Consider the following 17,124-nt stretch of genomic DNA (forward strand, 5'->3'; position numbering starts at 1 on the left):
AAATTACTGGTGATTGGCCGAGAGAAATTGATGATTAAAAGATTGTTGGAGCTATTTTGTTTGACTTCAGTGCGGATTTTGATATTATCAATCATAGTCTGCTGCTGGAACATATGTGTTATGGCTTTACACCCCCTGCTATATTATGGATAAGTTACCTGTCTAACAGAACACAGGGGGTGTTCTTTAATGGAAGCCTCTCCAACATAATCCAGGTAGAATCAGGCATTCCCCAGGGAAGCTGTCTAGGCCCCTTCATTTTTTCAATCTTTACTAATGGCCTGCCATTGGCTTTGAGTAAAGCCAGTGTTTATATGTATGCGGATGACTCAACACTATACATGTCAGCTACTACAGCGAGTGAAATCACTGAAACACTAACAAAGAGCTATAGTCAGTTTCAGAATGGGTGGCAAGAAAAAAGTTAGTACTAAATATTTCAAAAGTAAAAGCATTGTTTTTGGGACAAATCATTCACTAAACCCCAAACCTCATCTAAATCTTGTAATGAATTGAGCAAATGGAAATTGAGCAAGTTGAGCTGTATGTTCAAAACATAGTAGCTAAGATCAGGAGAAGTCTGTCCATAATAAAGTGCTGCTCTGCCTTCTTAACAACACTATCAACAAGGCAGGTCCTACAGGCCCAAGTTTTGTCGCACCTGGACTACTGTCTGGCCGTGTGGTCAGGTGCCACAAAGAGGGACTTAGGAAAATTACAATTGGCTCAGAACATGTACACAGAGAGCTAACATTAATAATATACATGTCAATCTCTCATGGATCAAAGTAGAGGAGAGATTGACTTCATCACTACTTGATTTTGTAAAAGTATTGACTGTTTAATGCACTGAACAATCAATTTCAACTACTAGCACACAGCTCGGACACCCATGCATACCCCACAAGACATGCCACCAGAGGTCTCTTCACAATCCCCAAGTCCAGAACAGACTATGGGAGGCGCACAGTACTACATAGAGCCATGGCTACATGGAACTATATTCCACATCAGGTAACTGATGCAAGCACTAGAATCAGATTTAGAAAACAGATACAAATTCTCCTTATGGAACAAGCCCGGGACTGTGAAGAGACACACATACATACACATGCTAACACACGCACTCTACACACACATGGATTTTGTATTGTAGATACTGACTGTATGTGGTAGAAGAGTAGTGGCCTGAGGGAACATACAGTTGGAAGTTTACATACATCTTAGCCAAATACATTTCAATTCAGTTTTTCACAATTCTTGACATTTAATCCTAGTAAAAATTCCCTGCCTTAGGTCAGTTAGGATCACCAATTTATTTTACGAATGCAAAATGTCATAATAATAGTAGAGAGAATGATTTATTTCAGCTTTAATTTATTTCAACACATTCCCAGTGGGTCAGAAGTTTACATACACTCAATTAGTATTTGGTAGCATTGCCTTTAAATTGTTTAACTTGGGTCAAATGTTTCGGGTAGCCTTTCACAAGCTTCCCACAATAAGTTGGGTGAATTTTGGCCCATTCCTCCTGACAGAGCTGGTGTAACTGAGTCAGTTTGTAGGCCTCCTTGCTCGCACACGCTTTTTCATTTCTGCCCACACATCTTCTATGGGATTGAGGTCAGGGCTTCGTGATGGCCACTCCAATACCTTGACTTTGTTGTCCTTAAGCCATTTTGCCACAACTTTGGAAGTATGCTTGGGGTCATTGTCCATTTGGAAGACCCATTTGCTAACAAGCTTTAACATCCTGACTGATGTCTTGAGATGTTGCTTCAATATATCCACATAATCTTCCTCCCTCATGATGCCATCTACTTTGTGAAGTGCACCAGTCCCTCCTGCAGCAAAGCACCCCCACAACATGATGCTGCCACCCCCGTGCTTGTAATTTTGTTCTTTGGCTTGCAAGCCTCCCCCTTTTTCCTCCAAACATAACGATGGTCATTATGGTCAAACAGTTCTATTTTAGTTTCATCAGACCAGAGGATATTTCTCCAAAAAGTACGATCTTTGTCCCCATGTGCAGTTGCAAACCGCATTCTGGCTTTTTTTATGGTGGTTTTGGAGCAGTGACTTCTTCCTTGCTGAGCGGCCTTTCAGGTTATGTCGATATAGAACTCGTTTTACTGTGGATATAGATACTTTTATACCTGTTTCCTCCAGCATCTTCAGAAGGTCCTTTCCTGTTGTTCTGGGATTCATTTGCACTTTTCGCACCAAAGTACGTTAATTTCTAGGAGACAGAACGCGTCTCCTTCCTGAGCGGTATGACGGCTGCGTTGTCCCATGGTGTTTATACTTGTGTACTATTGTTTGTACAGATGAACGTGGTACCTTCAGGCGTTTGGAAATTGCTCCCAAGGATGAACCAGACTTGTGGAGGTCTAAAAAAACTCTCATAGGTCTTGGCTGATTTCTTTTGATTTTCCCATGATGTCAAGCAAAGAGGCACAGTGTTTGAAGGTAGGCCTTGAAATACATCCACAGATACACCTCCAATTTAAATGTAAAATTATGTCAATTAGCCTATCAGAAGCTTCTAAAGCCATGACATAATTTTCTGGAATTTTCCAAGCTGTTTGAAGGCACAGTCAACTTTAGTGTATGTAAACTTCTGACCCCCTGGAATTGTGATACAGTGAAATAATCTTTCTGTAAACAATTGTTGGAAAAATTACTTGTGTCACGCACAAAGTAGATGTCCTAACCGACTTGCCAAAACTATAGTTTGTTAACAAGAAATTTGTGGAATGGTTGCTTAACGAGTTTTAATGACTCCAACCTAAGTGTATGTTAATTTCCGACATGAACTCTACTTAATGTGTTGTGAAAAGTGTTATGAAATGTAATGTAATGTAATATTGTATTGTATATTACTGCCTTAATGTTGATGGACCCCAGGAAGAGTAACTGGCAGCAGCTAATGGGGATCCTTAATAAATGCAAATACAAACAGTAGACTACAGTTCCATTGACGTGCCATAGACCCATTTGCCATTGGCCGATCACACAGACTGGGAAATGTTCTGGATTACCTCTGAGAAAAGTATTGACGTTTACACTGACTCTGTGACTGAGCTCATCAGCAAGTGTATTGAGGATGTTGTTCCCACTGTGACTATTAGAACTTATCCAAACTTTGGATAGACGGTAGCATTCGTGCAAAACTGAAAGAGCAAACCACAGCAAGGTGACTGGGAACATGGACATATACAGACAGACCAGCTATGCCCTCCATAAGGCAATCAAAAAAGCCAAACGACAGTACAGAGACAAAGTGGAATCGCAATTCAACGGCTCAGACAAGAGACTTATGTGGCAGGGACTCCAAACAGTCACAGATTATAATTGGAAAGCCAGCCACGTTGCGGACACAGATGCCTTGCTCCCGGACAAGCTAAACACCTATTTCTTAATTCCTTTCTTTTAATTTAGGGTTATTTGCGTGTATTGTTTTGTATCGTTATTACTGCACTGTTGGAGCTTGGAACATAGGCATTTCACTACATCCGCGATAACAGCTGCACAATATGTGTATGCGACCAATACAATTTTATTTATTTTAAGTCCCCGTCTTGTGACTGTCAAATTTGCATAGCGCCTCAAAATCATCATACATAACATAGCCGGCACTGCTATCATCCTCTACCACTTCACCAAATATTTCCCAAACATTACTTTTCTAGCCCTTCTCTTTATTTTCAACTCTCCATTTCGCAGCTTTTCTCTTATTGAATTAAACGCCAACATTGCCCTTTTTGCCTCAGTGGATCGACGTTAACTTTTTCTTCCCATTCCCAAAAGCATTTGGCGAGTAAGCTATTTGGCGAGTAGGCTATTTGGCAATGAGGCTATTTGGCTCGCGTAAAGTTAGGCCCTAAAGCTGCTTACACACTAATGAAAGAAAAATCTCAATGTTGCCAATAGATATAAATTGCACAAGAATGATACATTTATGGATTTTTGTATGTATTGTTTTCTCTTTATTCAACCCACCCACCCTTCATCCACACAATGTTTCATGATCCTAAACCCACCCGCCCCTTGGATATAACCGCAGGGCCTACGGGTTATGAGTCAACCCACGCATCTCTAACGCGCAAACACACACACACACACACGCACGCGCACGCGCGCACACACACACACACACCCACACATACACACACACACACACACACACACGCACACACACACACACACACACACACACACACCACAGTGCCCTGTTGCTATCTGGTAAGATGAGAGCCTTCTTACCCATCCTCCTGGCCTGGTTTGGTGTCCTCTCAGCTGGCAGAGGGCAGGCTGAGGCTGTAATAGGATCTGGGGCTGGCTCACGGTGCAGCAGCTACAACATTATTCAGGGAACACAGACATAGAGAGGAGGATCTACATACATTAGAGATGCCTTCTAGTAATCACCCTTGTACGGCCCAGCTCAGATTGACTAGATATGTTTTTAAAGTCATAGCTCAGCCCAGCAATCCAAAGCCTAATGTTGGATTTTTGTCATTCATGGGTTATGTTTGTGTGTATTGTAATTTGACATTGAGTGTGAAACCTCTTTGACATCTGGTATGTGTGTGTCTGTGTGTCTGTGTGCGTGTGGGCACGCGTGTGTGTGCATTTATGCACTACGTATTTATTTAAATTTACATTTTTTTATGTAATTTTTATTATTTACTCCTTTTTCTACCCAATTTTGTGTTATTCAATTGGTAGTTACAGTCTTGTCTCATCGCTGCAACTCCTTATCTGTATTGAACACGAGGGGAGACAGAGAGCTGGTTTCAAGGGCAGGGCGCAGCAGGTGTTTATTGCAAGGGACCACAGGAGGAGGCACGTAGCTGGGTCCAGGGGCAGGCAGAAGGTCATACACAGGAGGTTCAAAAGGGAAACAGTACAGGCAGGGAAAAGGTTCGTAGCGTTGTCCGGGAGATCAGGCAATAGGTTCATAACAGGAAATCCGATAGGCAAAAGGTGTCGATAGTGAGGCAGGCAAAAACTATCATACACAAGAGGATTAAGTTACATGAAACCCAACGCTCCGAATAGAAGTGTCACAAACAAACAATACCTCACAATGATGGGGTGCAAACTGAACTAAATAGTGTGTGATAATGACATACAGGTGTGTGAACAGGTGATTAGAATTCAGGTGATTGGGATCTGGAGAGTGAGCTGTGTTCAGGGGATCTATGTGTTTGACAGTGTGAGCTGGAAAGTGGGCTGCATTGAGGGGATCTACTTGTTTGAGGGTGTGAGTTGGAAGCAGACGTTACACATACGGACTCGAGAGAGGCAAAGGTCGAGAGCCGTGCATCCCCCGAAACACAACCCAACCAAGCCACACTGCATCTTGACACAATGCCCACTTAACCCGGAAGCCAGCTGCACCAATGTGTCAGAGGAAACACTGTACACCTGGCGACCGTGTCAGCGTGCACTGTGCCCGGTCCACCAAAGGTGTCTCTAGTGCGCGATGAGACAAGGACTTCCCTGTCGGCCAAACCCTCCCCTAACCCGGATGACACTGGGCCAATTGTGCACTGCCCCATGGGTCTCCCGGTCGCAACAAAGCCTGGACTCGAACCCAAAATCTCTAGTGGCACAGCTATTACTGCGATGCAGTGCCTTAGACCACTGCACCACTCGGGAAGCCACACTATGTATTTATTTAGACAGTGATGATAAAACTTTTCAGTTGGCTCTAATCTCCAGCATTTTGGATTTGAGATGAAATGTTTCATATGAGGCAACAGTACAGAATGTCACCTTTTGTTTGAGGGTATTTTAATTATCTGTTTTGTCCTTTAGAAATGAAAGAACTTAATGTGTCTAGTCCCCACATTTGAAGGTATCATAAGTATTTGGACAAATTCACTTGTGTATTAAAGTAGTCAAATGTTTAGTATTTGGTCCTATATTCCTAGCACGCAATGATTACATCAAGTTTGTGACTTTGCAGTTTCTTTTGGTTGTGTTTCAGATGATGTTGTTGCCCAATAGAAATTAATGGTAAATAATGTATTGTGTCATTTTGGAATAGATTTGATTGTAAATAAGAGTATAATATGTTTCTGAACTCTTCTACATTAATGTGGATGCTACCATGATTACGGACAATCATGAATGAATTGTGTCTAATGATGAATGAGAAAGTTACAGAGCCATAACTATCATACCCCCCCCCCCCCAAATGTCTAACCTCTTCTGTTATTCGTAATGGTGAGAGGGTAGCATGTCTTAGGGGTATGATCTTTGTGCATCTGTAAGTTTCTCTCTCATAATCATTATTCACGATTCGTTCATGATTATCTGTAATCATGGTAGCATCCACATTAATATAGAAATGTTCAGAAACATATTCTATTCTTATTTATACTTACAGTAAAGTACATTCTGTACTGTGCCTCATATGAACATTTGATCTCAAATCCAAAATGCTGGAGTATAGAGCCAAATTAATAGTTTTAGCTTTGCTTTCCAAATATATACGTAGGGGAGTGTGTGGGTTTGCAATTCTGAATGTGAGTTTCTTCATGTGCGTAATCCCCACTTGAAGTGGCTTGACAATAGCCTCTTACACCATAGTAATTGAGACTAATGATGCACATTATCTTTCCTTACAGACCAAAGGAGTGAGAAGAGGCTCTTCTAAGTGAACAACAGTGACATTTAAAGAGGGCCTGTAGGCTGAGATCTACAGTGTCGTGAAAAGGTATTTTCTCCCTTTCTGATTTTCTTGATTTGTGCATATTTTTTATACTGAATGTTATCAGATCTTCAACCAAAAGCTAATATTAGATAAAGGGAACCTGAGTTTACAAATAACAAAAAAAGTGATACTACTTTTATTTAATTAACAAAGTTAATGTAAAAACCCAACACTCAGTAACTGGATGTGCCACCTTTAGCTGCAATGACTGCAACCAAATGCTTCCTGTAGTTGTTGATCAGTCTCACATCGCCGTGAAGGAATTTTGGCCCACTCTTCCATGCAGAACTACTTTAACTCAGCGACATTTGTGGGTTTTCAAGCATGAACTGCTCGTTTCAAGTAATGCCACAACATCTCAATTGGGATTAGGTCTGGGCTTTGACTAGGCCATTGCAAATGTTTAGCTTTTTAACCATTTTCATGTAGACTTCATTGTGTGTTTTGCATCATTGTCTTGCTGCATGACCCAGCTGCTCTTCAGCTTCAGCTCCAGCTCATAGACGGATGGCCTGACATTCTCCTGTAGAGTTCTCTGATACAGAGCAGAATTCATGGTTCCTTCTATTAAGGCATGTCGTCCAGGTTCTGAGGCAGCAAAGCATCCCCAAACCATCACGCTACAACCACCATGCTTACCTTTGGTATGAGTTGACACAAGTTTGCCAAAAAGCACCTGGAAGCACCTGTATGATCCTCAAGACTCTTGGAAGAATGTTCAATGGACAGATGAGACCTGGATGACTTGCCTTAATAGAAGGAACCATGAATTATTCTCTGTATCAGAGAATTATACAGGAGAATGTCAGGCCATGCGTCTATGAGATGGAGCTGAAGAGCAGCTGGGTCATGCAGCAAGGCAAAGAGGCAAAACACACAATCAAGTCTACATGAAAATGGCTAAAAAGCAACACATTTGAAGTTTTGGAATGGCCTAGCCAAAGTCCAGACCTAATCCCAATTGAGATGTTGTGGCAGGACTTGAAACGAGCAGTTCATGCTTGAAAACCCACAAATGTCACTTAGTTAAAGCAGTTCTGCATGCAAGAGGGGGCCGAAATTCTCCCACAGCGACGTGAGAATCTGATCAACAACTGCAGGAAGAGTTTGGTTGGAGTCATTGCAGCCAAAGGTGGCACAACCACAAATTGACTGTAAGGGGGTAATAACTTTTTCACACAGGGGTATTGGGTGTTGCATAACGTTGTTTATGAAATAAATGAAATTGTTGTCTTATTTGTTCACTCAGGTTCCCTTGATTTAATATTAGGTTTTGTTTGAAGATCTGATAACATTCAGTATAAAAAAAATATGCAAAAGTAGAGAAAATTCGAATGGGGGCAAATACTTTTTCACAGCACTGTATGTGTTCAGTACCACCTTCCAATCTGATGGGATTTATTGTGAGCTTGTTCTTAGACACCCACCTCTCTGCCTGTCGCCTCCTGTAAGATATTAATTATTGAGGAAGAGAGACTTGTCCAACCCCTGATACGTCCTCAATGTACATGTCACATTTTCTTACTGAAAAAAACCCACATGATTTCACATGTGAAAAATCACATGATTTCGCTTGAAATTTCATGTGAAATCATGTGTTTTTGGAACACTTCACGTGTTCACATGTGAAATTCATGTGTTTTTTTCCCGTAATGGCCTACACGTCCCCCCTAGGGAGACGTCATTGTCCTCCGTCACCAACACCTTCAATTATTCACCTCAAACCCAACCAACATAATCTATCCGAGTCCCTGGCTATGGTATATACATTTTTGTTCAGCCAGCGCCTCAGAAAATATCATCAGCTGTCAGAGTTTCTGTACAAAGATTGGAGAGTAAAATGCTGACCACATCGCTCGCATGAATGTTGATTTTGTCCATCCACACCAGACGCGATCAGGACACGCAGGTTAAAAAATCTGAACCAACTATATTAATTTGGGGACAGGTTGAAAAGCATTAAACATTTATGGCAATTTCGCTAGCTAGCTTGCTGGTGCTAGCTAATTTGTCCTTGGATATAAACATTGGGTTGTTATTTTACCTGAAATGCACAAGGTCCTCTACTCCGACAATTAATCCACAGATAAAAGGGTAAACTGAGTCCGTTTCTAGTAATCTCTCCTCCTTCAGACTTCTTCTTCTTCTTTGGACTTGGACCAACTTTAAGGTGCATTACCACCACCAACTGGATTGGAGTGGGGACCTCTGTTCATCTTTCAATCACCCACGTGGGTATATGCTCCTAAAAACCAATGAGGAGATGGGAGAGGCGGGTTCTATTTTAGATACTTGCTACGCAGACGCTCATTGACATGCGCTAGCATTGTGGGTGCAATGATTGAATAACATGAATGTGTAAATGTATTTTGCAAGACTCAAGCACGTGATGCGGGCGGTGTGGTCAGCATGTTATTCTAGCCGATCTGTGGAAGCCTGCTAATGCTCTCTTCTCTCCATCCATTGCCTGCTCATCGAGCAAAGCCGCCTCAGAGATTTGTAGATGTTGGGTTTGTTTAATGGCGCGAATGCTGCCAAATAACATTGATTGGCAAAGACAGGAGTTTTATCCCCACAGTGATTTATGAACGTATTAAATCGAATTGGTCAAATGCAGAATGATAGCTAGACTTGAGAGCTTAATGTATCCCTGAATAGCTTGGAAAATCTCCTCTGTTGTGGATGAATGGTTCAGTAGATGTACCCATAGACATGTTAGCAGTGCCATTAAAAATACTGAATATGGAGGTAATGCACTTAAGGCAGTTATCTCGAGCTCTGCTCAGCAGTGGGCTTCAGCACAGCATGATCGTTCTCATTAACACTCAAATGTGAAGCTGAGATAGAGTCTGAAATTAACTTCACTTTGTAGACAAGGTCTTTGCAGCATATGGACTTTAGAGACAGAGATGGAATAGTCATAACCCACTGGGAACATACTGGTTGAATCAATGTTGTTTCCACGTCATTTCAATGAAATGACGTTGAACCAACTTGGAATAGATGTTGAATTGTCGTCTGTGCCCAGTGGGAAGTGTCACACTGGAGACGAAGGTGTATGAATATTATAAATGTTGATTTCCTCCCCAGGATCTTCCTCTCAGACAGGCTGACAGACACCTAGGCCATCTCTCTGCTTTACCACTCTTCTGGCTGTGTCACTTTCACCTGGCTTCATCGTAGGAGACAGTCACATTGCTACTAAACAATTATAGATTTGCTCTCTTAAGAAACCTTCTAGACCCACCCAGTTTCCCGATATCAAATGCAAGGTTATATTTAAGCAAAAAGGCCTGAGGAGGTGTGGTTATATGGCCAATATACCATGGCTAAGGTCTGTTCCTAGGCATGACACAACCCATCAAATACCACAAACACCCCCCCAAGGTGCCTTACTGCTATTATAAACTGGTTACCAACGTACTGCAATTAGAGCAGTGAAAATGCATGTTTTGTCATAGCCTTGGTATACGGTCTGATATGCCATGGCTGTTAGCCAATCAGCATTCAGGGCTCAAACCACACAGTTTATAATACTGGAATATGTTCATGCTTGGAAGGAAACCACCTGTTTACAGATAAATGAAATATTCAATGATGTTGTTTGGACAAGGAAAGTCAGAGAGGGTCAGACCCGTTGCTTTCGACAAAATTGCCATTTTCATTCCTGTTCATATCTTCACTGTCTTTCCTTTTTAGCTGTACATTGTAGAGGCAGCTTGTACTGCAGCTGGGCTGACTGTTGTCTGTTCTGTAATGGTCTGGGAAGGGCTGGCTGCTGTGTTTGTCCTTTTCCTGCTCTGAGCTTCTGGCCTGTCAGAATACATTCTCTTCATCAGAGCTCGGGAGTCTAGGCCTGCAGCCTCTCCTCTTCTCTGCCTGCCAGCCTAGGACCCATACATGGAGCCTCAGACACCACAGAGCACTCTGGCTCACCGGCCCCCCATGTCCTGTGAGACCCCTAACCACCACAGACCACCTCCTCTGCCCTCTGTACCTTCAGTTCTGGGCAGTCATCCACGTTCAGACATATGGCATAGTCTGCTAACAGACTAACTGCTAACAGTCCTCTGCCTACTAGGACCTCTGTCCTTGTGTCAGCCCTAAAACAGAAAGCCAAACCTCAAGTAATTTGTCCTCTCTCTAAGGATTTAGGGCTTTATTCTGATGAATGGTCAGCAGTGGTGTTTCTTTGTGGTGAGGAATGATGATAATTCCGAGGCTTGTGGTGAAAGATGGGCTATTAACAAGGGCTGCTGGGAAGCCTTTATGTGAGAACGCGGTGTGAGAAAGGTGTGGCTCAGAGAGAGTTGAGAGCTGTCTTACTAACTGATCGACTGACTAGGTGCTTTGAGTGTTGAAGCCTGGCCTCTAAGTGTACCCCCTCTCCATGGAAGACAGATTGCTATTGATCGGAGCAGCAGGGGAGGGAGTTGGAGCGCTGTCCAGGGTACTGACGAAGTATTCTCCGATACTCTCACACATACACGCACATGCACACACGGCCTGCATTGATGGAGTGGTTTGATGTTGAGATGAGTGCTTATTCTCACTATTTCTGGCGGAGGGAGCTGGGGCGATGGGGATCGATGGATGGGAGAGACTGAGCAGCAGGGTTAGGGTCATTTCCAATTTAATTTGAAATTCCAATTTAATTATTGAATTCACTCAAGTGGAGAATTTATGTTGAATTCAATTTGAATTTCAACCATTATTCAAGTTATGTAATTGTAATTGAATTGTAGTAAGACTGTTTGGACTTTTTGAATTGGAATTTCATATATGTAATTTAATATAATTTAATTTAATTAGAATTCAGTATTTTTACATTTCCTAGTTAATGGAATTAATGCAGATAGTATCAAACATTGAATGCAGGATTTGTTTTAAAATATTTCTATATTTGCAGTATAGCTAGGCTAATTAAACAGTGACATCATCAGCCTGAAAGCCTGAGGGAATTGAAATCTAATTGGAAGTTGTGGAATTGTTGTGGATAAAATTGAATTGGGAATTGAATTATTGTAATTTACCTGACATTGGAATTTAGAAGAATTGAATTATCTCTGAATTCAAAGACTGATCTGGAATTTGAATTGAATTAAATGGAATTTACAGCAAGAGAGAATTTAAGTATAATTGAATTTGTGGAATTAACCCGAACCCTGCTGAGCAGGAAATAAACTCTGAGGGAGGGAATGGAGCACGAGAAACACTGACAAGAGGAGTGCCCTCAGGTCTTCAAGCAGAGCAGAATATTGACGACAGACAACATTAGAGGAGAAATATGAAACCTTGGTTACTATGGATAGTGCTTATTTATGAATGTCTAACCCATAAGTCTCTTTTTAGAAATACTTCTTCTCTTTGAAATGTATCTTTGTCATTGTCCGAGAGAAGGTGCTGTGTGGGTGTGGATAATTTTGGGTCTGAGAACCCAGGTTTGGTTGCATAGTGTGTGTGTGTGTGTGTGTGTGTGTGTGTGTGTGTGTGTGTGTGTGTGTGTGTGTGTGTGTGTGTGTGTGTGTGTGTGTGTGTGTGTGTGTGTGTGTGTGTGTGTGTGTGTGTGTGTGATAGCAGTGCCAGTGTTGTGTGCTAGAACTCTGCAGGGCTGAGCTGACAGGACAGCACCACTACAGCGCAGGATTATAAAGTGATGTCTGACTGTCTGACTGACTGTCCTGCTGCCACTTCATACTTCACTCTCTCTCTCTCTCTTTCTCTCACTACTCCCTTTCTGTCTGCCCCGTACCTCTCTCTCTTTCTCTAACTCTTCCTCTATTTCCCTCTGAGTTCCCTGACAAACTAAATGTGTGTGTTTGTTTTACAGCACAAACCCAATAGCTATTCTGGTATCACTCACTCTTACTCTCTGAGCTCAACAATAGGTATCAGATGCTTCTGATAGCCTGACGGTGTAAGGTGTGTGTGTGTGTGTGTGTGTCAGAAAATGCTGCACCTCTGCTCTCCTCAGCCCAAGGACAACTGCACTATGCTGATGAGAACCTATGGGGAGCTAGTCTACGTGACCACACTTCATAAAACTGTATTACACCCAGGCCGTGACACTAAAGGATGCCCCAGGCTTTACTGACACTGGGGAACTGACTAACTGGCTCTCTACATGAGCAAATGGTTTAGTCAATTATTCCCAGTCTTACCTACCTGCTCTGTGTGTGAGAGAGGATCATCACTTCAATAGGAAGTTATTGAGTGTGTCTGAGGTGTTCAACACAGTTCATCAGCTAACGTGATAGGGCCTTAGTTTGATTGGCTATCTGTCTTTTCCTGCTCTAAAATATATGATGCTAAAGCTAATTGGTCCGATCTCTCTCTTTCTGCAGACCTGCAGCTCTGGATCGAAAGCCTGCAGAACTCAGTACCTTGAATGACGGCTACCAGATCCGCATCTGAGACTCATTCTCCTGGTGTCCGCGACTCCCTACCCCCATCCCACCCTCTCCTGTCCATGGTGCTTCTTTCATGCACTCTGACCCCCCCAGTCCGCCTCACAAACCCTCAAATGGGATATCTATTTAACATACATTGTGTATATCATATTCATAAAGTATTTATAGGGTTTTACCAGCCTCATCTAAAAGGGTGAAGATGATGACATTATGCTCAGTGCTAAACTGGAGGTTGACATCCAGTACGAACACATACATCATAAGTATTTCAACACTGCTCTACTCCTGAAGGATAGTATGCCTTCTGTATACACATCTATTATGTTTATATCAAGATCTCTCATGCCTTTAGGGAAGTACACACTGTATGTGAGGGTGCTCTACATTGTTTTATGTAAAAAGGAGATCAACAGTTACACTTCAGTCACATTGGCAATGTGAAGCGAGCTTTAAAAGCTGTAAATTTGATGCTGACATCATGTAAAAAAAGATCAAATAGTGTGACATATCTATTTTTTCAAGCCCTTCCTAAAATGTAAAGATTCTTTAGATTGAATAGTTGTTGTTTTGCCTAAGCCTGTAAAGAATGTTGAGTAGTTAAGCGCTGGGCTGAGCTGCAGCTCAGTGTGATGATTAGAAGTGAATGAGAGAGAGAGAGAGAGAGAGAGGTACTGTAGGCCTGAGGTGAGGGTAACCCAGAGGGGCCAAAGACCAAAGCAGTCAAGCAGAGAGCCTGCTGAGTACTGCGGCAAACCCCAGCCTTGACTGACTCCCTGTTAGCTCTGGGTTAGATTATCCCCTCTGTCTCTGTCGGCCCGCCCTCCTCTATCACAGATACAGCATAAACCAGGGCTCTCCAACCCTGTTCCTGGAAAGCTACCCTCCTGTAGGTTTTCGCTCCAACGCCAGTTGTAACTAACCTGATTCAACTTATCAACCAGCTACTGATTAGAATCAGGTGCGCTAGAATAGGGTTGGAGTGAAAACCTACAGGACGGTAGCTCTCCCGGGAACAGGGTTGGGGATCCCTGGTAGAGATCAATTCAAGTTTTAAGCAATTGTTCTTGTAAAGAAATCAAAGCTGGTGACAATGATGCTTTGGAGCTTAGCCAGAACATGACCTTTTATTCCAAAAATAATTTGACAGTGACGTTGGTTTGAATCTAGCCTATGCGGAGTCGCCCTAAAACGCTAAAATCCCGTTTTCAGGGATACAGTATTTTCAACCTAACTTCTGTCTCCGCTCAGGCGGCTTTCTACGCCCGTTACGTTAAGTTCAGATCAATCAAATGTCAACTCTTTTATACCTCGCTATACAGTTGTATGCAAAAACATATGTTTGATAATGTCATGTAGTTCCTAACTAGAGGCCTTTCTTGAAGTTAAGAATGCAAACACTGAACTGAACACCGCAAGACGGACATATCAATCAAATCGAAGCTCCTCATTTGCCTTCTTAACTGCCTGGACGCATTGTCAAAGTTGTTCGGAATGTTTTTTATCGTATTCAAAAATCATCATCAGATATGCAGGAGGGTGCCAACTGAACAATATCAGATTTTGTAGCATTTGGTTAAAGAAGCTATGCACATCAAACAGATAATGTCTTCCTCAATCCAAATGGTTTCTAGATTGCAGCAGAATTGAAATCCAGTCTTGTTATATTGAATTTTGAACAATATCAGTGCAGTGATGTTTCATATGATCCTTTTTGATTCGTGTAGATTGGTGCTGCTAGTCTGACAGTATACCATTAAGGCCAACATCATTGGTACCAGCCGTCTGAAAGACTACTCTAAGCACAAAACAGCCAGCTTAACATTTGACTTTGGTTTTTACAATCATGCAGAAGCACAATGCGCTTCTTTTTTACACAATACAATCCTTTGTCTAATCTATGTAGGCTAGGTTTAACACTCTTATTGTTAAAAACTGCCATAATAAAGACTTACCGGGAGAAAAGACTGCTTTCACTGCTGCAAATCTGAGAACTGAAAGGTAGTACTTGAAAGTGATGGAGCTTAAATTGATTTTTTTTACTCTTAGCCGTTGAGTTTTGAGCTAAATCATGTTATGGATGAGTTCCATTGGTGATTCTTTGCTGTTTCCTGAACAAATATATTACTCAGTACAGTGTTTAATCATGCAGTTTATTGTTGTTTTGACGTGGTGGAAACACATAAAACACATTGTTTTGATGAGGATGGTGTAGCATTCTTTGGACAATGTGTGATTTTAAAGAAGGACACTCCACATTGTAGCAGTATCAATTTTCAAAGGCCTTGCTTTGTTAACAGGTTGAACCCTAAATAGACCTGAAACGGTACATACCATCCAACGGGATACGGTTGAAGAAAAACACTTCCTCATGATGACTGTAGATGGGTTTTTTAGCGATTTTGTATTTACCAAATGGTGGATTAAAATATATATATATATATAAGAACCAAGTTATCTGAATAACTGCCTAATATGAGTAACCTGAAAACAGCTGCCACCACTATAATGTACCACCACCTACTGCATTCAGTGGATGATAACTTGAAAGGCAATGTTGTTGGGGCTAAGCGCTACTGAATATTTAGCTGTTTTCTAAGCATGACGTGGAACTCTACTTAAACTTTGTGTTTACAGCTGTAACTCAGCTTTTAGATGAGACTGCTTTTCCTGTATTAAAGTGCATTTCATGAGGGGTGTTCTCTTGGCCTCTCTCATAAATGGGAATGTAAGTGACTAGAACTCTGGGTGTTAGTGTTCTCTCTATACTAATGCCGCTAGAGCTACCAGTTGGCTGGTAATGTTGTCATATCTTTCTGGAAAGTGCTGATTTTTGTCCCATTGGCTGAAGTGGAAGAAGATAAGTATTGATGGTAGATCAACAGCAGAACTAATGGAAGCATTTCTTAAGCCCCGTTTATACCTGGTTCTAACATGCGTCCTTTGTCCTGATTGTGTCCACATCCTGATTGTGCCCACATTTGTAGACCGGTGTGTACAATCAAAAGATACATTATGATCGGATTGTGTGGGCACAATTAGAATGTGGGCAAGATCAGGACCAAGGATGCATGTTTAGCGCCAGGTATGAACGAGGCTTCAAAAGCCCTGATGTGGCTAACAGATCTCACTATTCTCTTGAAATGAGCCTTCAGAATCTGTCCCTGTTGTTTTTACATGTATGATGATGACAAAGTGTTATTTTTGCATTACCACTGGTGGAAGATGATGTCCTCCCAACTCCTACTGTCACAATGATCAGTTGACAATGTTTTTTTATCAACTGTAGCATGTTATAATAAAAAATGATTTATCTTTTTAATTCTGTCTTTGTTGTTATTACTTTGCACAACAGGAAGGACTAGACCGGCCGAATTGACCGCATCGGAGTAAATATAAATGCTGAAATTCCAGAATATTCCCCAGTAGGCTATGGTTTCATACTGCACTGATATCTCTCTGTATATAGTCTCTATGAATATGTTTACACCAGCTGTGTGTGACATGCAACGACACAGAGAGATGATTTATCAAATGAATCCCTAATTTCTCATCTCTGAAGCAGCTCATGGAATGCCGGGGAACGTTATACCTCTCTCTCGCTCCCTTTCTCTGTAATGTATACTCAGTGGTGTAAAGTACTTAAGTAAAAATACTTTAAAGTACTACTTAAGTCGTTTTTTTGGGTTATCTGTACTTTACTAATTATATTTTGGACAACTTTTACTTTTACCTCACTACATTCCTAAAGAAAATAATGTACTTTCTACTCCATACATTTTCCCTGACACCCAAATGTACTCCTTACATTTTGAATGCTTAGCAGGACAGGGAAATTGTCCAGTTCACACACTTGTCAAGAGAACATCTCTGGTCCTCCCTACTGCCTCTGATCTGGCAGACTCACTAAACACATGCTTCGTTTGTAAATTATGTGTTGGAGTGTGCCCCTGGCTATCTGTAAAAAAAAAAATATATGCAATTGGTGCC

The 17,124-nt window shown here is 41.6% G+C and overlaps 1 protein-coding gene across 1 annotated transcript in view; it reads left to right on the plus strand.

The window, feature by feature from the left end:
• LOC110522251 (tubulinyl-Tyr carboxypeptidase 2) overlaps positions 1-16,456 on the plus strand; it is a 39,156-nt gene extending 22,700 nt beyond the window's left edge. Inside the window, exon 7 of the mRNA XM_036975823.2 lies at positions 13,072-16,456. Coding sequence (XP_036831718.1) covers positions 13,072-13,141 — 70 coding nt within the window. The 3' untranslated portion in view covers positions 13,142-16,456. The remainder of the gene's footprint in view (positions 1-13,071) is intronic.
• Positions 16,457-17,124: the final 668 nt, after the last annotated feature.

Source organism: Oncorhynchus mykiss, chromosome 4 (genome assembly GCF_057628025.1).
Source record: "Oncorhynchus mykiss isolate SJ-2025 chromosome 4, ASM5762802v1, whole genome shotgun sequence".
In the NCBI taxonomy this organism is placed as follows: Eukaryota; Metazoa; Chordata; class Actinopteri; order Salmoniformes; family Salmonidae; genus Oncorhynchus; species Oncorhynchus mykiss.